Source organism: Heteronotia binoei, chromosome 15, assembly GCF_032191835.1.
Source record: "Heteronotia binoei isolate CCM8104 ecotype False Entrance Well chromosome 15, APGP_CSIRO_Hbin_v1, whole genome shotgun sequence".
Classification (NCBI taxonomy): Eukaryota; Metazoa; Chordata; class Lepidosauria; order Squamata; family Gekkonidae; genus Heteronotia; species Heteronotia binoei.
The window spans coordinates 62,068,793-62,091,969 of NC_083237.1; the positions used below are offsets into that span (position 1 = coordinate 62,068,793).

General features: G+C 46.1%; 1 protein-coding gene across 1 annotated transcript in view; it reads right to left on the reverse strand.

The window, feature by feature from the left end:
- Positions 1 to 460: 460 nt before the first annotated feature.
- ZNF385C (zinc finger protein 385C) overlaps positions 461 to 23,177 on the reverse strand; it is a 321,307-nt gene continuing 298,590 nt past the window's right edge. Inside the window, exons 6-10 of the mRNA XM_060256192.1 lie at positions 22,558 to 22,723; positions 16,621 to 16,962; positions 11,057 to 11,235; positions 6,465 to 6,578; positions 461 to 1,562 (exon numbers count right to left, since the gene is read on the reverse strand). Coding sequence (XP_060112175.1) covers positions 1,341 to 1,562; positions 6,465 to 6,578; positions 11,057 to 11,235; positions 16,621 to 16,962; positions 22,558 to 22,723 — 1,023 coding nt within the window. The 3' untranslated portion in view covers positions 461 to 1,340. The remainder of the gene's footprint in view (positions 1,563 to 6,464; positions 6,579 to 11,056; positions 11,236 to 16,620; positions 16,963 to 22,557; positions 22,724 to 23,177) is intronic.

Sequence of the window (23,177 nt, forward strand, 5' to 3'; positions counted from 1 at the left end):
GGAAGACGCAGGGGGAATTGGAGGGAGATGCAAGTCAAAATGCAGCTGTGCAGTAACTGGTGGGGAATTGATCGGCTGAACCAGAGAAAGCAGGTGCCCGAAGGCAGAGTGATTGCTGCTGCAGAAAAGGTATCTGTCTGGCAAAAGGAGATCAGGAAGACGCAGGGGGAATTGGAGGGAGATGCGAGTCAAAATGCAGCTGTGCAGTAACTGGTGGGGAACTGATCGGCTGAACCAGAGAAAGCAGGTGCCCGAAGGCAGAGTGATTGCTGCTGCAGAAAAGGTCTCTGTCTGGCAAACGGTGCTGTATTCATGGCAAACTCAAACGCCATGTGGAGTGTAAACCGAACCACATAGGGCCTAGGAATGGGGACCCTCTTTGTATCCAGACTCCAGCCTCTTTCCAAGACTGGAGGTAAAAAGGATTTAAAAAAAAATGGGAAAAAAATCAAACAAGTTCTGAGTTCCACCTTCCCCTTCATAATCCATGCAATATTCTTTCATACAGGCAGGTAGACATGCACCCCCCACATCCAGAGGAGAAAACAGAATCTGGGATTTGCATTCATTAAAACTGAAAATCAGGTTGCCATTTGGAAAACTAAGAAGTTTTAGATTTTTGCCCATGGGCTTTCATTTTGGGATCACGCGTTAAGGCCTGACAGGACAGGGTGCAAATTATACTATTTTTCTGTGAAAATAATTTTGCTGGAGATAAATTCCTCCTGATTACCACCTCAGTGGAAATTCTCCCTCCCTTCTCTGGAAAAAAAAACAACCCTTGCTCAGTTTCTGGGTTAGTTACAGGGATTATCTTGGCACCTTCTCTTAATAAGGAGAACATCGAATCCTGAAATACAAGCCAGGGAGGAGAACTTCCATTATCCGTTCAACAAACTGACGTAGGATTCCTGGATCCCGATGACCCTGTATAAAATGGCACTTCCAGCTATCCAGACTTCTAACGACCCAAACATCTGGAACATTCCCCCAGCCCCTCCCCCCCACCCAACCACCAGGATAGGTACAATTGTGCTTATCTATCACTGGCTAGTGCCAGAAACCTTGGTGCATTGTGGGATTGTCAGAATTAAAAGGGACGAATTCTTGGGCAAGGCCCTATCTCTTGAGGCTCCGCAGTATGACCTAATTGGTGACGCAGGCAGAAACTCCTACAAGCAAAATGACGGCTGCTAAAAATCCAAGGAGGTTTTCAGTCTGCTTTTGCCCAGAAATCAGCCCTGATCGACTGCCTCCCCCAATGCCCCCTGCGCTGGTTCCCCCTGATGTCCCCTTACGGCAATTTAACCTGATTGAACCGAAAAGGACGCTGAGGCTCTCTAGTAAGGGGCAAAGACGATGGGGCCCGTCGCTGCCCTCACTGGGCCTGGCGGGGTCCTGAAAAGCGCTGGTCCAAAGAGGGGGGCTTGGAAGAGGGTCGTAGCAGCTGGTCGCAGCGTCAGCGGGCTGGGCAGGGCACACACGGCGGCCGGGGTGAAGGGGCCGGGCAGGAAGCGGGCAGCCAGGGTCTTTGTGAGGTGCTTCTGTAGAGCCAGCTTGGACTGCGGAGGGAAGGAGAAGGCGGGGAGAAAACAGAGAAAGAGAGACACACGTGTGAGCCAATGAAACGCAGGGATCTCCAGGTCAGTATGGGGATTAATGAAGATGTCTATGAGCAAGTGCAGAGGACATTTCCGTTTGGGAGAATTAAGTACCTCAAGCCCCAGAAGGAAGCCAGGAGCCTAAAAGTTAATGCCTCCTAGTGCTGACATTACTTATGGCCCCCATATTCACAACCCCTTGTGTTCCAGTAAACCTGGACAAAACCTGTCTTTTCTGAATTTCAATTTGTGGCCCCCTTGAGCTGAGCAGTCCTGAAGAATAGGCTTGTGGTGGTGTTGGTCTGCTCCAGACTAGGGTTGCCAATCCCCAGGTGGGGGCAGGGGATCCCCCAGTTCGGAGGCCCTCCCCCTGCTTCAGGATCATACGAAAGCGAGGGTGGGGGGGGGAGAGAGGGAAATGTTTGCTAGGCATTCCATTATTCCCTATGGGGACCAATTCCCATAGGATATAATGGAGAATTGATCCACGGTTATCTGGGGCTCTAGCGGGGCTGTTTGTTGAGGTCGAGGCACCACATTTGCAGCATAGTATCCGGTGCTTCTCTCCAAAATATCCTCCCAAGTTTCAAAAGAATTGAATCAGGGGGTGCCCCTATCCTTCATAATTTCCAATGGAGGGAAGGCATTTAAAAGGTGTGTGGTTCCTTTAAATGTGGTCAGGACTCCCTTTGGAGTTCAATTATGTTTGTTACAACCTTGCTCCTGGCTCCACCCCCAAAGTCTCCTGGCTCCACCCCCAGAGACCCCAGATATTTCTTAAATTGGACTTGGCAACCCTATTCCTGACCCATTTCCACTTCTCAGGACTCTTTCACATTCTGATTTTCCTTGCTTGCATGTCTGAGTATTGCGCTGAGTTTTTTTTCTGCAGGTGTTTTGCTCCCTCTAGTGGTCGATTCAATATTACATCGCTGTGGAAAAGGGAAGAAACCCAAAGCAACAAGAAAATGAAAATGTGGAACAGCCCTCTACTCCTGGTTAGCAGTGAACACGAGATCTTACAGCAGTTAATGCCACTATGTTGGTTACATAGTGTGTGATGACTGAAACACAGAAAAGGAGGAACCTGGATTTATAGCCCTCTATTATAATAGGAGGGGTGGGAGTTTCTGAAAGCACAATCACAGACGATTCCTATAAAAAGAAAAAATGGAAAAAAGCCTAAAGAAGCCGAAGTGGCTCCATAAACAGCTCTCTAAAGACTTGAGAAATTAAAAAACCTCCTTTAGGAATTGGAAGGAGGGCCTTATAACCAAGATGAATATAAACACATCACCAGTGCTTGTAGAGAAAAAGTTAGGAAAGCTAAAGCTCAGTATGAGCTTAGGCTGGCCAAAGATGCTAAAAACAACAAAAAAGGGTTCTTTTCTCATGTTCAGAGTAAGAAAACGAGCAAGAACATGGCAGGCCCATTGCGAGGGTAAGAAAGTGAAATTGTAACAGTTAATGAAGAGAGGGTGGAACTGCTCAATTCCTACTTTTCCTCAGTCTTCTCTTCTGAGGGAAACGGTGCTCAACATGGCAAAAACAGAACATATAAAGAGGGTATGAAGCTCCAACCTAGGATCAGCATAGGGGTAGTACATAAACACCTAGTTTCTTTAAATGAAAGTCCTCGGGGCCAGATGAATTGCATCCAAGGGTTCTAAAAGAGCTTGCGGATGTAATTTTTGAGCCTCTGGCTATTATTTTTGAGAATTCTTGGAGAACAGGAGAGGTGCCGGAAGATTGGAGGTGGCCGAATGTTGTTCCCATCTTTAAGAAGGGGAAAAAAGAGGATCCAGGTAACTACCGATGTCTATACCTGGAAAAGTTTTAGAACAAATAATCAAATAGTCCTGGAACGTTTAGAAAGAATGGATGTAATTACTAAGAGCCAGCATGGTTTTCTCAAGAACAAGTCATGCCGGACTAACCTGATCTCTTTTTCTGAGAAAGTGACTACCTTGCTGGATCAGGGGATTGCTGTAGACATCATTTATCTTGATTTCAGTAAGACTTTTGATAAGGTTCCACATACTATCCTTGTTGACAAGTTGGTAAAATGTGGTTTGGATCCTGTTACCATTAGGTGGATCTGTAACTGGTTGACAGATCACCCAAAGAGTGCTTGTGAATGGTTCCTCATCGAGAGGAGTGACAAGTGTTGTTCCTCAAGGATCTGTCCTGGGACCTGTTTTGTTCAACATCTTTATCAATGATTTGGATGAAGGAATAGAGGGAATGCTTATTAAATTTGCAGATGATGCTAAATTGGGAGGGGTTGCAAACACAGAAGAAGACAGAAACAGGATGACCTTGACATGCTGGAAAACTGGGCTAAAATCAATAAAATGAATTTTAACGGGTATAAATGTAAAGTTCTACATTTAGGTAGAAAAAATCCAATGCCTGGTTATAGGATGGGGGAGACTTGTCTCAGCAGTAGTATGTGCGAAAAGGATCTAGGGGTCTTAGTGGATCATATGCTAAAAATGAGTCGACAATGTGATGTGGTGGCTAAAAAGGCAAATGCAATTTTGGGTGTATCAACAGAAGTCTAGTGTCCAGATCACGTGATGTGATGGTATCGCTTCACTCTGCTCCGGTAAGACCTCACCTGGAGTATTATGTTCAGTTTTGGGCACCACATTTTAAGAAGGATATAGACAAGCTGGAACGGGTCCAGAGGAGAGCGACAAAGATGTTGAGGGGTCTGGAGACCAAGTCCTATGAGGAAAGGTTGAAGGAGCTGGGGATGTTTAGCCTGGAGAGGAGGCGGCTGAGAAGTGATATGATCACCATCGTCAAGTACTTGAAGGGCTGTCATATAGAGGATGGTGTGGAATTGTTTTCTGTTGCCCCGGAAGGTAGGACCAGAACCAATGGGTTGAAATTAAATCAAAAGAGTTTCCAGCTCAACATTAGGAAGAGCTTTCTGACCATTAGAGCGATTCCTCAGTGGAACTGGCTTCCTCGGGAGGTGGTGGGCTCTCCTTCCTTGGAGGCTTTTAAACAGAAGCTAGATGGCCATCTGACAGCAATGAAGATCTGTGAATTTAGGGGGAGGTGTTTGTGAGTTTCCCGCATTGTGCAGGGGTTGGACTAGATGACGCTAGAGGTCCCAACTCTATGATTCTATGATGGTATCCCTTCCTCATTTTGGGCAGGAGCTCAGAGGAGCAAAGCTCCAGAACCTCTAAATTTTATTGTGCTTTTTCTTTCTTACTCCCCCCCTGCCCCACGCAAAAAATATACTTGCTTCTGAGTTCCATTGTTCAACCCCCCCCTGTGAGAATTTTGCTGAACTCTAAGATTGGACTAACTTTCTAATATTTCCCCCCACTAAAAATGGGGAAATAACCAAAACGTATCAAGCACACAGATGGAAATCTTCCTCGTGCCTCTGTGGCCACATAGGAGAAAGTAATTTTAAAAGTCTGATGGGAGTAAGGTTTTATGATGACCATTATAATTCAAGAAGCATTTTAAGGTAGATGCTGAGCTGATATAATTTGGTACACCTTCCGGTGATGTCAAGGGTATGTGGCATATGCAAATACGTCGTGCTAATGAGCTCTGGTTCCTCTTTTTCTACAAAATGACCCCTGATGGTATTCCCACCCCCCATCCCGACACACCTATTGCCTTTCCCAATTTCACATTGCTGGCAGTAACATCCACTTCTCCCTTTCTCACAATACAAGAACTTGTGGACATTCAATGAAATTGCTGAGCAGTCGGGTTAGAACAGATAAAAGGAGGTACTTCTTCACCCAAAGGGTGATTAACGCATGGAATTCACTGCCACAGGGGGTGGCGGTGGCTACAAGCATAGACAGCTTCAAGAGGATAAACATCTGGAGCAGAGGTCCATCAGTGGCTATTAGCCACAGCGTATTGGTGGAACTCTGTCTGGGGCAGTGATGCTCTGTATTCTTGGTGCTTGGGAGGGCTTCTTGTGTTCTGGCCGCACTGATGGACCTCCTGATGGCATCTGGGTTTTTTGGCTTACTGTGTGACACAGAGTGTTGGGCTGGATGGGCCACTGGCCTGATCCAACATGGCTTCTCTTATGTTCTTATGTGACACAGAGTGTTGGACTGGATGGGCCATTGGCCTGATCCAACATGGCTTCTCTTATGTTCTTATGTGACACAGAGTGTTGGACTGGAGGGGCCATTGGCCTGATCCAACATGGCTTCTCTTATGTTCTTATGTGACACAGAGTGTTGGGCTGGATGGCCACTGGCCTGATCCAACATGGCTTCTCTGATGTTCTTATGTGACACAGAGTGTTGGATTGGATGGGCCATTGGCCTGATCTAACATGGCTTCTCTTATGTTCTTATGTGACACAAAGTGTTGGACTGGATGGGCCACTGGCCTGATCTAACATGGCTTCTCTTATGTTCTTATGTGACACAGAGTGTTGGACTGGAGGGGCCATTGGCCTGATCCAACATGGCTTCTCTTATGTTCTTATGTGACACAGAGTGTTGGGCTGGATGGCCACTGGCCTGATCCAACATGGCTTCTCTGATGTTCTTATGTGACACAGAGTGTTGGACTGGATGGGCCATTGGCCTGATCTAACATGGCTTCTCTTATGTTCTTATGTGACACAAAGTGTTGGACTGGATGGGCCACTGGCCTGATCCAACATGCTTCTCTTATGTTCTCTGCTGCAGGAAAAGGTTGCTCAAAAGGTTCCCTACAAACCAGGAGGGTGTGTGTTTGTGTGTGTGTGTGTGTGTGTGTGTGTGTGTGTGTGTGAGGAGGGGGGATTGGGAAACTCCCCGTAACTCCTCCAAATGCTGCCGATAGGCTGAGTGATCGGTTTGCGCTTTCAGAGACAAATACCTTCAAAATACTCACTGCCAGGGCCGCATTCTTCTGGAGCTTGCTGTATGGGCTATATTTGGGCTTGGGGGGCTTTCCCGCCAACCGGTCCTTGTGCCTCCTGCTGCTCATGTGCTGCGGATGGAGAAACAAGAATGCCCTCAGAGTTGTACACTCAAAGAGAATAGAGTTGCCAAGTCCAATTCAAGAAATATCTGGAGACTTTGGGGGTGGAGCCAGGAGACGTTGGGGGTGGTGCCAGGAGCAAGGCTGTGACAAGCATGATTGAACTCCAAAAGGAGTTCTGGCCATCACATTGAAAGGGACCATGCTCCTTTTAGATGCCTTCCCTCCACTGGAAATAATGAAGGATAGGGGCACCTTCTTTGGGGGCTCATAGAATTGGATCCCGAGGTCCAATCCTTTTGAAACTTGGAGGGTGTTTTGAGGAGAGGCACTGGATGCTATGCTGTAAATTTGGTGCCTCTACCTCAAAAAAAAAGCCCCTCATATACCTGTGGATCAATTCTCCATTATACCCTATGAGAATTGGTCTCCATAGGGGATAATGGAGTGCCCAACAGACATCCCCCCCACCCCTCGCTTTCTGATGACCCTGAAGCGGGGGGAGGGACTCCAAACCAGGGGATCTCCTGCCCCCACCTGGGGATCGGCAGTCCTAAAAGAGAAGCGCTGAAAGATCTTCCCAAAGGGACGTTCTAGTTCAGAGGTTGGCAGAAGGGTCAGCTGTGTTTCAATACCGAGTTGACAACCGAGAGCTTTCCATGTTTATTTTAGCACTACACGATTTGGGACCAAAAATACCTGAAGCACCACCTACTCCCTTTTGAACCTACCCAGCCGCTGCAGGTGCAGCCAGCTTCTGAGTCCTTGCTTCAGGTGCCCTGGTCACCTGAGGCTAGACAGGTGACAACCCAAGAAAGGGCCTTCTTGTTCGTGGTATCAAAACTCTGCAGTCCCCCCCCCCCCCCACAGACTTGTCTCCTTTTGTTGCCACCTTCCACAAATGGGCAAAGGATTTTTTGTTCTGTTTAGTGGTCCCTCAGTGATTTTTTCCTTCCTGCCCAATGTTTTAATTGTTGGCTGTTGTAGATTTTCCGGGCTGTGTGGCCGTTGTCTTGGCATTATGAGACCTGGCGTTTCGCCGGCAACTGTGACTGGCATCCTCAGAGGTGTAACCCAGAAAACTGGAGTTCTCTCTGGGTCAAAATGAGAAGAAGGTGGTAGGCAGGTAATTTATATCTACTCAGGCAGGTGGGGCAGGGCTGAGTCATTGTCTTGTGGGAGCTTCTTGGGCTGTGACATGATAATGGAGGAGCTTCTCTGAGGGGGTTCTTTTGTTTATGGATTGGCTGTAGAAATTCTAATCTTACCTGCAGTGCTGTTGTGCTACAGAAGTTGGTCTACAAGATAATGACAGCCCGACCCCACCTGCCTGAGAAAACCCCGCAGTATATTTTGTTATATGGCTGCTGTGAGGGATGGTCAGGGTCAGCTGGTAGAAAGAGTAGGGTCAGCTGGTAGAAAGAGTTCTCTCTGGGTCAAAATGAGAAGAAGGTGGTAGGCAGGTAATTTATATCTACTCAGGCAGGTGGGGCAGGGCTGAGTCATTGTCTTGTGGGAGCTTCTTGGGCTGTGACATGATAATGGAGGAGCTTCCCTGAGGGGGTTCTTTTGTTTATGGATTGGCTGTAGAAATTCTAATCTTACCTGCAGTGCTGTTGTGCTACAGAAGTTGGTCTACAAGATAATGACAGCCCGACCCCACCTGCCTGAGTAGATATAAATTCCCTGCCTACCAACTTCTTCTCAATTTGACCCAGAGAGAGTTCCAGTTTTCTGGGTTACGCTTCTGAGGATGCCAGTCACAGTTGCCGGCAAAACGTTCAGGTCTCACAACCCGAAAAATCTACAACAACCAACGGACTCCGGCCCTGAAAACCTTTGACAACGTATTGTTTTAATTGTTGTTTTTTATGTTTTTGTATGTATGTTACCTTTGATTTTAACAGTGCGTTTTTATTCCTTTGAAAAGTTTTTAAAGATGGGATTTTAATATATATGTTTGGTAGCCCTTACGAAGGCAGAAAGGTGGAATATACATTTTTACAATAAATAAATGCACAAATATTTTAAACAATTTTTCCTTTCTGCAAATGTAACAGCCAGGACTACTTTAGCAAGGAGGAGGTCAGCACATGCGTGTGTGTTTGTGTGTGTGTGTGTGTGTGTGGGGAGAGTGATAAAGAGTAAAGCAGGTAAAAAGGCACATTAATTTTGGCACTGTAAATAGATTAAAGCATGATGGAGGCTTATAGTATCCACATCTTCAGAAATATTATGAAGCTTCACAGCCAGCGTATGTTACCAAAATGATTAAATATGAAACCGAATGTGACTGGATTAATATATGCCAAGCATTTACTAATACTAAATCTTCGAGAGATATGACATGGACTACATCCCTTGAGAGACCTCTTATGATATTCAACATAATGAATTCTTATATCCTCTATTGTCAGTCTGGGATAGGCATAGGAAAAAAAAAATTATTACCAGAGATGTCTGTTTCCTCTTCTTTTTTAAAACCAGGGATTGGTTTCTGCCTGGGAATCAGAACTCCTTTTATTCCTTATGGAGGAAAGCCAACATTGGAAAGGCTCACAGACATCTCTAATAGAAGGGGCCTTGCGGATAAAATTGAGCTTGAAGATATACTGAATGATAAACTGTTAAATACTGGGTTCGAGGCATGAGAATTCTCGTTGCATAGTGATCAAAGTTCTTTATTAGTGATTCAGCATGTTACTGGTAAAACTAAGACTGGAAAACTGGACTAACGGGGCCAACTATATACAGTACTGGTTCCTGTGCGTGCAAATCACGCACAGGGCTTGTGATTGGTCAGGGGAAGTGGAGATTTGGATCCTGCTTCCCATCGTTTCAGTGCCCCCCAAGCTCAGTCCTTAAGGTTCCAAAGAGCCAGGCAGGAACTAACAACCCAACATCTCAACGATGCATCACATACGTAACATAAACCACACCGGTTTGGATATCTTCAATTGAAAAACCTAGCTGAACATTTAAACTTGTCCCAGCTTATTAAAAAGGTGCAAGTACCAGTCGTTTCCGACTCTGGGGTGATGTCGCATCATGACGTTTTCACAACAGACTTTTTACGGGGTGGTTTGCCATTGCCTTCCCCAGTCATCTACACTCTCTCCCCCCCCCCCCCCCCAGCAAGCTGGGGACTCATTTGACCGACCTTGGAAGGATGGAAGGCTGAGTCAACCTTGAGCTGTCTACCTGAACCCAGCTTCCGTGGGGATCAAACTCAGGTCATGAGCAGAGCTTAGGACTGCAGTACTGCAGCTTACCACTCTGTGCCATGGGGCCCAACTTATTACTTGACCCTTTACAGCTCTTGAGCAAATATTGAATCCATTTTGCCAAATAAAAAGGGGTACTCTCTCCACAATATATAAAATTTTGATCTCTTTAGATAGCGTTAAACAGACATTGTATACTTAAAAAGTGGTAAAGGAGCTCAGTCAAAATTATCTGAAAAAACAATGGTCTTGGATCAGGTCATCTTATATCTTCAATATACCTTCATTTGATATAAAGCTTCAGACCTTTAAAATACTATCCCATGGATATTTAACCCCTCTTAAATTGTCTCATATGTCTTCTAAGTGCGCTCCATCGTGCTGGAAAATGTACAGAAAAGCGGCTTCGTTTGAGCATTGTGAGTGGAGGTGGAAGGTTATCACAGTATTTTGGGAACTGATTTTAAATTGGATTTATATTATGACTGGTTTTCTAAACTACTGGTCATCTCCAGATAGACCAACATCAACTGTCGATTGCAGCAAAAACAGTTACAGCTGCTAAATGCAGACAAGCCAGGGCCTTCCATATATCTGTGGCATAACATGATAAAAAGGTAAAGGTAGTCTCCTATGCAAGCACCAGTTGTTTCCGACTCTGGGGTGACGTTGCTTTCACAATGTTTTCACAGCAGACTTTTTACGGGGTGGTTTGCCCTTGCCTTCCCCAGTCATCTACACCAGGGGTGGCCAACGGTAGCTCTCCAGATGTTTTTTGCTTACAAATCCCATCAGCCCCAGCCAGCATGGCCAATGGCTGGGGCTGATGGGAGTTGTAGGCAAAAAACATCTGGAGAGCTACCTTTGGCCACCCCTGGCCTACACTTTCCCCCCAGCAAGCTGGGGACTCATTTCATCAACCTTGGAAGGATGGAAGGCTGATTCAACCTTGAGCCGGCTACCTGAACCCAGCTTCCGCTGGGGTTCAACTCAGGTCGTGAGCAGAGAGCTCGGACTGCAGTACTGCAGCTTTACCACTCTGCATCATGGGGCTCTTAATTATCTCTTTAAATCACTCATCACTTGGAGAATGCATTTAAAGTTAAAGTTGCTTTCTTTCCACCTCTCTCTCCCTCATCCCTCTCTCCATTTATTTTCCTTCCTTCCTTCCTGTCTTGTGGCTCTCAAACATCTAACATTTATTCCATGAGGCTCTTACGTTAAGCAAGTTTGGCCACCTCAGGCCTAGACTGCTCTACTGACCTGTTTGAGCTGGGTTTCGGAGTTGACATAAATCTCGCACGCCTGGCACTGGAAGGCCTTGCTTTGGATGCCTTTGCTGCCAATGCGTTTGGGCTTGTGCCCCACGCGAGAGAGGACTTTCCCCCTGCCTCGTCTCGGCAAAACGGCCTGGCCCTCCAGCATCGACTTGTGCTTTGCTCCTAGGAACAGAAGAGAAAAAACGAGTTTGATAAGAAGTGACAGTTCACAGAACAATCAACACAGTCAACAACCATCTTCCTTATCTTCAAACCCCTTCCAACCCTCCCAGCAATCAACACAGAACAATGGTTACATTCAACAGCCAGTTTCCTTATCACTACCCTTCCAGGAAGCCCCACCAAACAATGGGCACATCCACAAACCAATTGCCCTTTCATCACACCCCCTCCAGCCTAGAAATAGCAGCTCTCCAGCAGCCCTGGCCCCACTCAATGCACAGCTGCCAAGAAGGTCAGAGCGCCTGCTCCGGCTGCAACGCCGCTGAGGATGTTCTCCGCAGCTGAGAACGAAACGTCTGGAAGGAAAACTTTCTCCAGTAGAACACGGCACTTGAGCCCGAAAAATTCTACAAACCCTAGTGACAGTTCAGCTCACAGTGGCAAAAAAATGGAATGGAGGGTTAAGAAACAAGGGCGTCACTATGAAGGTGACCGGAAAGCTATACAACATCATTCTTTCCCCAGGGACAAGAAAAATATCTCCTTTGCAACGGTGAACTTTCCTGCATTCTCATTTTCCTTATCTGTAAGTTCCTGTTTCTTCTGTGTGTAATTTTCCAAGTAGGGTGTTCAAAGTTGTCTATGTTAGTTCATAGAGCATGTGTACTACAACTGAACTTTTCAGCTTAATGAGCAGTCTGTCCTATTTTTAGCCTTGAAATTCCCTTGTTGGTAACCTAGATGAAGGAATACAACTGGCGCTGTTCTATATTGAAACTTTTTTGGTAGTTAATAAGCTTGTTTTGAAGACCAGAATTTGCTTTTCCCCCCCTTCCCTTCCTTCTTTCTTTTTGTGTTTTAACGATTTATTAATAACATATGGTTACAATATTTAATTGTCTCTTTTCTATACTAACCCACATGATATTTCAACCCCCCCTCCCTCCAATATTTGACTTCCCTGAAGTTATAAATTTAAATTCAATTATAAGGTACCGCTAACCAATCAAAGTTCAATACTTTTCTTTTCTCAATACTAAAAAATTGTCCAATGTCTTTTTACATTCCAACTCTTTCTCCATGTATCCTTTAAATTTCTTCCACTCCTTTTTGAATATATCTAAATCATAGTCTCTTAAAGTTCTAGTTAATTTGTCCATCTCACTCCACGATAAAACTTTCACAATCCAATCCCATTTCTCTGGTATTTTTCCCTGTTTCCACAGCTGCGCATACAATGTCCTAGCAGCTGAGAGCAAATACCAAATTAACGTCCTGTCTTCCTTTGGAAATTTTTCTAATTGTAATCCAAGCAAGAAAGTCTCTGCAGTTTTCTTAAAGTCATAACCCAAAATTTTGGAGATTTCTTGTATCATCTTCCAAAACTCTTTCGCTTTTTCACAAGTCCACCACATATGAAAGAAAGAACCTTCGTGTCCTTCCTTCTTTCTTTTCGTTTTGAGTCCTTCTCTAATAGATTAAGGATATATGGATTTGGCTTTGTAAGACGACAGATATGACAGATAAGAATTTGAAATTTGCTATTAAATACTTTGTGAAACAGCAGGATTTTATAATAACATCAATAGGTCATAATAATTCTGAATACTCACAAGTATAACGAACTATATACAAGTGGCTCGCACGGCTGGTGCTCTTCTCTGTTTTATCCTCACAACAACCCCGTGAGGTAGGTTAGCCAGAGAGCGTGTGAATGGCCCAAGGTCGCCCAGCAAGTCTTCATGGCACACGTGAGGATTTGAACCTGGTTCTCACGGATCCTAGTCTGACAGTGTGACCACGATGCAATACTACTTTCTATGCTGTAGTGGTTAAAACCTGCAACTTGGCTTGTAGAGTTCCTGGACTAGTAAGTTGGGCCCACACGCTGAAGAGCTCCAGTTAATCATGCGATTAACTGCAGCCAGAAACAGGAACATTTTTACCATTTCCCCAGCAATGCCAGCCACACCCCACGATAGCTCTTTCCATCCATTTTCAAAACTGGCATTCTTCATATTGGCGTCCGGGTCTATAAGAGCCCTCTAGAGCAGTGGTCCCCAACCATTTTGGCACCAGGGACCAGTTTTTGTGGAAGACAATTTTTCCACTGACTGGGTGGGGGGGGGGGGGGATGGTTTCAGGATGATACAATTGTGCACTTTTATTTCTATTGGTTTGGTGTCGTGGTTAAGTGTGCAGACTCTTATCTAGGAGAGCCGGGTTTGATTCCCCACTCCTCCGCTTGCACCTGCTGGAATGGCCTTGGGTCAGCCATAGCTCTCGTAGGAGTTGTCCTTGAAAGGGCAGGTTCTGGGAGAGCTCTCTCAGCCCCATTCACCAGACAGGGTGTCTGTTGTGGGGGAGGAAGATAAAGGAGACTGTGAGCTGCTCAGAGACTCTGAGTGATGGGTGGGGGTATAAATCTAATCTCCTCTCCCTTCTCCTTCCTCTTCTTCCACACCAAATGAAATCATTCCAGTTCTAGGAATCCTAATCAGCTGAGTTGGGCACCAAGATGGTATAGTTCTAATGCAGTCATAGTTATTTTATAAAAATGAAATGGTTTTCACCCTATGTCCACATGCAAAGGATTTCGGCAGAGAGAGAGAAAAAGGCCATTTTGGATCCCCAAAAAACAGCCAAGGGCATTTTTCAAATGAATACCAGAAGTCCAAGTTGTGCTTCGGGCTGGCTCTATTTCTCTGAGCACGTTTCTCCAGGACTGCTTCCCACCAATTGGCAGGTGGCCTCTGGCTGGAAGTTATCAGGTAAGGAGTTTTTTTGCTGTCTCTGGTGCAAAGTCCCTTTCTTTCAAAGGGTGAGGATGACTGCAACTTGGGTCAGGGTCTTTCGAACTGTGTCCCTAGAAGAAACAGTGACCCTCTGAGATCTGACCTTATAGGTCACATGCTGGACAGTACAAGCATTTTATTTATGCTTGATTTTGTAAAGTGTCACACATTTTGTTACATACACAAGAAGAGGGAAAGAAGAGACCCAGTTTGGTGTAGGGGTTATGTGCACGGACTCCTATCTGGGAGAACCGGGTTTGATTCTCCACTCCTCCACTTGCAGCTGCTGGAATGGCCTTGGGTCAGCCATAGCTCTGGCAGAGCTGTTCTTACAAGAACAGTTTCTGTCAGAGCTCTCTCAGCCCCACCAACCTCACAGGGTGTCTGTTGTGGGGATGGGAGGAGAAGGGTAAGAAAATTGTAAGACTCTTTCGGGTAGTGAAGGGTGGGATATAAATCCAATCTCTTCTTCTTCAAAGGGCTGTATGCTGGTTGCTGTGTGCACTTTGAAAAGGGGGCTGTTGGCACGTGCCACTGAAGGAAGAGGACAAGACTTTTACTATCTGGGGGGAAAGTACCTGCTTCATCTTTAAAGAAAAGCAAATCAAAACCCGCAGGATTAAAAAAATGTGCTCTAACTAGCCTGAGAACCCCTGAAGCCTCGAGCAACCACTAGGGGTCACTCTTGCATTATTCTCTTTCCCTGGAATTGGAATGGAAGAGAGATAAGGAAAGTAACATTGGATACAGCACCACTAGCTGGGTAACGCTACTGATCTAATGAGGTTAGGGGAAAATATCCTTTCCCTTCATCCTTAACAACAGTTTCCCCCAGTATAAACTGGGTTGCCAACCTCCAGGTGGGTGACAGGAGAAAACCCTAAGGTTCCGTGATAACCAGCCTCCCAAAAAGCAATAAGACAACTATACCAATTTACAAAACAAGCTACTATAATATTCAAAGCACTCTCAGGCAACCCTGATACACGGAGCACCTAAAGAGAAAACAAAGGAAGGACATAGTCCTTGAAAGTTCATAATAACCAGTCCCACGTAGACGATAATCAGTCCTTCCGCATTCAAAGAAATCCTTGGTCCAGTTCGGGGGTGGCCAAACTTGCTTAATGATGTATAGATGGTATATAACTCCTAAAAAGTTGGCAAAGATGAACAATAAGATGCCACATAGATGTTGGAAGTGTAAAAAGCATGAAGGTTCTTTTTACCATATGCGGCGGACTTGTGAAAGAGCAAAAAATATTGGCAGATCATTCAACAAGAAATATCTAGGATCTTGGGATATGAAATCAAGAAAGTTGCAGAGACTTTTCTGTTGAGATTATATAGGGAAAAATTTCCAAAAGAAGATAGAACTATAATTTGGTACTTGCTCTCAGCTGCAAGGACATTGTATGCGCAGTTGTGGAAGCAAGAGAGAATACCTGAGAAATGGGATTGGATCTTAAAAGTTATAACGCGGAGTGAAATGGACAAATTGACAACAATTTTAAAAGACTACGATTTAGAAACTTTTAGGTTGGAGTGGAAGAAGTTTAGAAGTTATATAGAAAAAGAGTGGAAAGTAAAAGGACATTGGACAATTTTTGATAATGATTAAGTCTTAAAAGAAAGAAAAATAGAATTTTTTGTTTTATTAGCGGTACCTTTAAATATTAGTATTTTAAGTATATAACACCGGCGGGGGTCAAGTAACGGAGGGAGGGGGGATTAGAAAAGTAATATATGGGATAGATAAAAAGAAGTAATAATGCGAAGAATTGATTGTTTCCATATGTTACTGAAATAAAATTGTTTTAAAACACAAACTTGCTTAAGGTAAGAGCCACATAGAAAAAAGGTCAGATGTTTTATAGCTACGAGAGATGAATGTCAGATGTTTGAGAGCAGGAAGGAAGGGAGGGAGGGAGGGAGGGAGGGAGGAAGGAAGGAAGGAAGGAAGGAAGGAAGGAAGGAAGGAAGGAAGGAAGGAAGGAAGGAAGGAAGGAAGGAAGGAAGGAAGGAAGGAAGGAAGGAAGGAAAACAGATGGGGAGAGGGAAAAAGAAAGCAACTTTAGCTTTAAATGCGTTCTCCAAGCTATTGGCTAGCTTGGCTTGGAGAAGTGATTTGAAGAGAGAAATGCTTTCTCCAAGCCAGCCAATGGGGCGGCGGGGGCTTCGAGAGCCACACAATTTGTGTGAAAAAGCCACATGTGGCTCCTGAGCCACAGTTTGGTCACCCCTGGTCTAGTTGCTCCTGAGGAGACTCCGTAGTGTATCTGAATGGCTTCAATTCCAAATGTAATTTAGATGCATTCTTGTGAGTCCTCTCCTCTGTTGCCACCAGGAACAGCTCCCTGCCCTCCTCTAAGGGACAGCCCTTTCAAAGACTTCAAGACAGCAATCCTTCATGTGGAGAAAAGTGGAGTATAAAAACCTGCTCTTCTTCTTAAAATGCTGACCAAACTGTTTTGAGCACAAGATTTTTAAAATTACAGCTATCGCCATTAGGCACCTGCAGCGATCGCGTCGCAACACACACACACGCCTCGGCAAAACGATGCTTGCCACGAGGAGGCCAAGCGCTCCTTACCAGAGTTATGAGCTTCCAGCTGGGAGGTGGAGTTGACGGTCACCTTGCAGGTAGGGCAGAACAAGTGCTGCTTGGTCTTCTTCCCCTCTTTCTCCCCTTCCAGGCCTGAGCTGGTGGTGCTGCCCGATTCGGTGACTGGAGTGTCCGCTCCAGGGGCTGCTGAGGAGGAGGCCACGCTCGCAGTGTCCGGAGCTCCCTCCGACGGCTCTGAAACCGGTGGGGAGACGAGGGGCAGGACGCCGTTCACCAGCTCGGCAGGGGGCTTCTCTAGGGGAGGCATCAGCACTAGGCTGTACTCCTCCGTCGTTGGCGGCTTCAATCCCAGCAGGCCGTTGGGTTGCACTAACAAGGGGGGGGGGACACATATATTGTCAAGTCAAATTTAGTTTAATACAGTCAAAGAGAAAAAGAAAGAAAATAGGTAACAAGTGGCATTAAAACAAACCAACAAACCAAGGTTTATTGCCCTTTCACCACACCCCCTCCAGCCTAGAAATAGCAGCTCTCCAGCAGCCCTGGCCTCACTCAACGCACAGCAGCCAAGACGGTCAGAGCGCCTGCTCCGGCTGCAACGCCACTGAGGATGTTCTCCGCAGCCGAGAACGAAACGTCTGGAAGAAAAACTTTCTCCAGTAGAACACGGCACTTGAGCCCGAAAGATTCTACAAACCCTAAAGATGTTACCAGCCGTGAAAACCCAAAATCTTTGATAACCAAGGTTTACATTGAACTCGGGCACAATACCAAATATTATACATACAAATTTCAGTTTCCATTTCTAGTTATAAAACATAAATTAAAATATTTCACAGACATTTAAATATTTTTATCCATCAGTTGTTTACGGAGTCTATTGGCTTGTACAGCAAACGTCGCAGCCTTCATAGTTATTTCCTGGTTCCTAATTGCTAAAATCTTATCTAAATAAAAGCTCTCCCAGGGAATTGGTCATAAATAGGAGTCATGTATTGTTGAAAGACGCTTCAGAGTCTTCACTTCCATTACAGGTACATTTCTGCCAGGATCATTACATAAGAATATAAGAAGAGTCCACCTGGATCTGTGGTTAGTATAGTCCAGAATCCTGTCTCACCCAGTGGCCACGCAGCTGCCTTCCCTTGTTTTCAAATGCCCCCCACGACAAAGTTCCAGGAGCTTGTCGGTCCCGTAAGAAGAACAGAAGGACAGCACTGATGGATCAGACCAGTGGTAAACCTAGTCTAACAGACCAGAGCAGCCAATCAGTTGTCCTGGAGGACCGAGCAAACAAATCACGCACAGAGGCCTTCAACTTACGTTGCCTCCCGGCACTGGGATGCAGAGGTTTACTGCCTCTGAATATGGAGGTTCCCTTTAGTCACCGATGGCAGGGGTTTTTTTGTAGCAGGAACTCCTTTGCATATTAGGCCACACACCCCTGATGGCCTCCTATAAGCTCCAGGAGGACTGACTACATCAGGGGTGTGTGGCCTAATATGCAAAGGAGTTCCTGCTACAAAAGAAGCCCTGGTCACTGTGGCTCGCAGCTACTGGTACACCTGTCCTCCACAGCCATCTATGCCTATGGCCCTCACTGCATCATCAGGGAGGGAGAGAGGGAGGAAGGAAAGGAAGGAAAGGAAGGAAGGAAGGAAGGAAGGAAGGAAGGAAGGAAGGAAGGAAGGAAGGAAGGAAGGAAGGAAGGAAGGAAGGAAGGAAGGAAGGAAGGAAGGAAGGAAGGGAAGGGAAGCAAGGGAAGGGAAGGGAAGGGAGGGAGGGAGGGAGGGAGGGAGGGAGGGAGGAAGGAAGGAAGGAAGGAAGGAAGGAAGGAAGGAAGGAAGGAAGGAAGGAAGGAAGGAAGGAAGGAAGGAAGGAAAGGAAGGGAAGGAAAGCAAGGGAAGGGAAGGGAAGGAAAGGGAAGGGAGGGAGGGAGGGAGGGAGGGAGGAAGGGAGGGAGGGAGGGAGGGAGGAAGGAAGGAAGGAAGGAAAGAAAGGAAGGGAAGGGAAGCAAGGGAAGGGAAGGGAAGGGAGGGAGGGAGGAAGGAAGGAAGGAAGGAAGGAAGGAAGGAAGGAAGGAAGGAAGGAAGGAAGGAAAGGAAGGGAAGGGAAGGGAAGGAAAGCAAGGGAAGGGAAGGGAAGGGAAGGGAGGGAGGGAGGGAGGGAGGGAGGAAGGAAGGAAGGAAGGAAGGAAGGAAGGAAGGAAGGAAGGAAGGAAGGAAGGAAGGAAGGAAGGAAGGAAGGAAGGAAGGAAGGAAGGAAATAGATGGAGTGTAGGAAGGAGGTAGAAAGAAAGCAACTTTAAATGCATTCTCCAAAGCTGCAATCTGGCTTGGTTTGGGGAAGTGATTTAAATACCAGTTTGGTGTAGTGGTGAAGTGTGTGGACTCTTATCTGGGTGAACCAGGTTTGATTCCCCACTCCTCCACTTGCAGCTGCTGGAATGGCCTTGGGTCAGCCGCAGCTCTCGCAGGAGTTGTCCTTGAAAGGGCAGCTGCTGTAAGAGCTCTCTCAGCCCCACCCACCACACAGGGTGTCTGCTGTGGGGGAGGAAGGTAAAGGAGATTGTGAGCCGCTCTGAGATACACAGTATAGGGCAGGATATAAATCCAATATCATCTTCTTCTTCTCCAAGCCAGCCAATGGGGTGGTGGGGGCTTCAAGAGCCACACAATATGTGTGAAGCAGCCACATGTTGCTCCCGGGCCACAAGTTGGCCACCCCTGGAGTAGATAATGGCAACAGATAATTATAACGTTGCTGGGCTGTAGTGCAACAGCAAGTCCTGATTGTGCGTTTTTTTTAAAGCCTCCCGGTATGAGGAAAATAAGACCATAAGAACAAAAGAGAAGCCGTGTCGGATCAGGCCAATGGCCCATCCAGTCCAACACTCTGTGTCACACAGTGGCCAATATATGTGTGTGTATGTGTATATACACACACACACATACACACCACACACACACATACATATATACTGTGGCTAAGAGCCACTGATAGACCTCTGCTCCATATTTTTATCCAATCCCCTCTTGAAGCTGGCTATGCTTGTAGCCGCTGTCACCTCCTGTGGCAGTGAATTCCACATGTTAATCACCCTTTGGGTGAAGAAGTACTTCCTTTTATCCGTTTTAACCTGACTGCTCAGCAATTTCATCGAATGCCCACAAGTTCTTGTATTGTTTGAAAGGGAGAAAAGGACTTCTTTCTCTACTTTCTCCATCTCATGCATAATCTTGTAAACCTCTATCATGTCACCCCGCAGTCGACGTTTCTCCAAGCTAAAGAGCCCCAAGCGTTTTAACCTTTCTTCATGGGGAAAGTGTTCTGACCCTTTAATCATTCTAGTTGCCCTTTTCTGGACTTTCTCCAATGCTATAATATTCTTTTTGAGGTGCGGTGACCAGAATTGTACACAGTATTCCAAATGAGACCGCACCATCGATTTATACAGGGGCATTATGATACTGGCTGATTTGTTTTCAATGCCCTTCCTAATAATTCCCAGCATGACGTTGGCCTTTCTTATTGCAATCGCACACTGTCTTGACATTTTCAGTGACTTATCTACCATGACCCCAAGATCTCTCTCTTGGTCAGTCTCTGCCAGTTCACACCCCATCAACTTGTATTTGTAGCTGGGATTCTTAGCCCCAATGTGCATTACTTTGCACTTGGCCACATTGAACCTCATCTGCCACGTTGACGCCCACTCACCCAGCCTCAACAGATCCCTTTGGAGTGCTTCACAATCCTCTCTGGTTCTCACCACCCTGAACAATTTAGTGTCATCTGCAAACTTGGCCACTTCACTGCTTACTCCCAAATCCAAATCATTTATGAACAAGCTAAAGAGCATGGGACCCAGTACTGAGCCCTGCGGCACCCCACTGCTTACCGTCCTCCACTGCGAAGACTGCCCATTTATACTCACTCTCTGCTTCCTATTAATTAGCCAGTTTTTGATCCACAAGAGGACCTGTCCTTTTACTCCATTACTCTCGAGCTTACTAAGGAGCCTTTGATAAGGAACTTTATCAAAAGCTTTCTGGAAGTCAAGGTAAACAACATCTATTGGGCCTCCTTTGTCCACATGTTTGTTCACCCCCTCAAAGAAATGTAACAGGTTAGTGAGGCAAGATCTTCCCTTACAGAACCCATGCTGAGTCTTCCTCAATAACTCGTGTTCATCAATGTGCCTACTCATTCTGTCCTTGATAATGGTTTCTACCAACTTTTCCAGTATTGAAGTCAGACTGACTAGCCCGTAATTTCCCGGATCTCCTCTGGAACCCTTTTGAAAGATGGGGGTGACATTTGCTACCTTCCAGTCCTCAGGAACGGAGGCAGATTTCAATTAAAGATTACATATTTTTGTCAGGAGATCCACAAGTTCAACTTTGAGTTCTTTCAGAACTCTTGGATGTGTGCCATCTGGACCTGGTGACTTACTAGTTTTTAATTCCATCAATCAGTTGTAGGACCTCCTCTCTTGTCACCTCAATCTGACTCAGGTCTTTCAACACCCCTTCCAAAATTAGCGGTTCTGGGGCGGGCAAACACTTCTCATCTTCCACAGTGAAGACTGAGGCAAAAAATGAATTCAGCTTCTCAGCCATTTCCCTATCCTCCTTCAGTAATCCTTTGACCCCTTGGTCATCCAAGGGCCCCACTGCCTCCCTGGCTGGTTTCCTGCTTCTAATATATTTGAAGAAATTTTTATTGTTGGTCTTTATGTTTTTTGCAATATGCTCCTCATATTCCCTTTTTGCCTGCCTGATCACAGTCTTGCATTTGATTTACCACAGCCTGTGTTCTCTTTTATCTGCCGGAGGAGGTGCGGGCCCTGCGGGACCTAGGGCAGTTCCGCAGGGCCTGTAAGACAGCCCTCTTCCGGCAGGCCTATAATACTGACTGACAAGGAAATCTTTTGGATGGAACAAAATGCATCTGTAGACCGCCGGTTTTTATCTATCTTGCTTTTATTAATTTATGGTTTTAATTTTACTTGTAAGTGTTTTAAATTGTAGTATTTGAATTATCATGTTGTAAGCCGCCCTGAGACACTTCGGTGCGAAGGGCGGGGTATAAATCCCAATATAAATAAATAAATAAATAAATAAATAAATAAATAAATTAACAAATAGTCACTTGGACTAACTTTCCATCGCTTAAAGGAGTCCTTCTTAAAATGTCAGCTGACAGAGGAAAACCTGCATAAAACTCACATACGCATGCTCCATTGCCAGTATGAACTGAGCTACTGCACTTGCTGTGACAATTACAGGGAAATGGGGGATCCTCACTGTATGGGTAGCTGGTCCCTGCATCTACCCTTTGTTCTGCACGTCTGCCCACCTTCTCTCTTCACTTCCTCCAACCTTTTCTTCCTCCCCTTTCCCAAACACCTACCTGGACATAAGAGAAGCCATGTTGGATCAGACCAATGGCCCATCCAGTCCAACACTCTGTGCTATCAGGAGGTCCATCAGTGGGGCCAGGACACTAGAAGTCCTCCCACTGTTCCAGAGTTCCATCAATACACTGTAGTTAACAGCCACTGATGGTCCTCTGCTCTATATGTTGATCCAATCCCCTCTTGAAGTTGTCTATGCTTGTAGCCGCCATCACCTCCTGAGGCAGTGAATTCCACGTGTTAATGAACATATGAAGCTGCCTTCTACTGAATCAGACCCTGGGTCCATCAAAGTCAGTCTTATCTACTCAGAACGGTAGCGGTTCTCCAGGGTCTCCAGCTGAGATTTTTCACGCCTACTTGCCTGGACCCTTTTTAGTTGGAGATGCCGGGGATTGAACCTGGGTCCTTCTGCTACCACTGAGCCACCGTCCCTCCCCAATACCACCGTCACAGCCACTGTCCCTTTACCCTTTGGGTGAAGAAGCACTTCCTTTTATCCTTTCTATCCTGACTGCTTAGATCATGGGCTCTTCCCCGCTAACCTGAGTTGCTGGTGGTGTCTCCGGCGAGGTCCAGTGCAGCATCTAAGTCAGCTGATTTTTCTTGGCTGCTGCGGCTCTCAGACACCTTCTGCTTGTTTTTCGCTGCTTCGATGGCTTTGAGTCTCCGGGCGTGCTTGTGGCCTCTGTAATGTGCTTCCGCTTGATTCTGAGAGAGACACAAAGATCCAGATCACCGGTGAGCAATGCAGGGGAAGGTGCAGGGCGAAGGTTGTTCCTAGCAGAGAGACTGAAGGAAAGCTAGAACAGGAGCCCTGATTATGGGTTTGAAGACTTCTGATCCCTGAGCCAGTTTGGTGTAGTGGTTAAGTATGCGGAGTCTTATCTGGGAGAAGCGGGTTTGATTCCCCACTCCTCCACTTGCACCTGCTGGAATGGCCTTGGGTCAGCCATAGCTCTGGCAGAGGTTGTCCTCGAAAGGGCAGCTGCTGTGAGAGCCCTCTCCAGCCCCACCCACCTCACAGGGTGTCTGTTGTGGGGGAGGAAGGGAAAGGAGATTGTAGGCTGCTCTGAGACTCTGTCCTTGAAAGGGCAGCTGCTGTGAGAGCTCTCTCAGCCCCACCCACCTCACAGGGTGTCTGTTGTGGGGGAGGAAGGGAAAG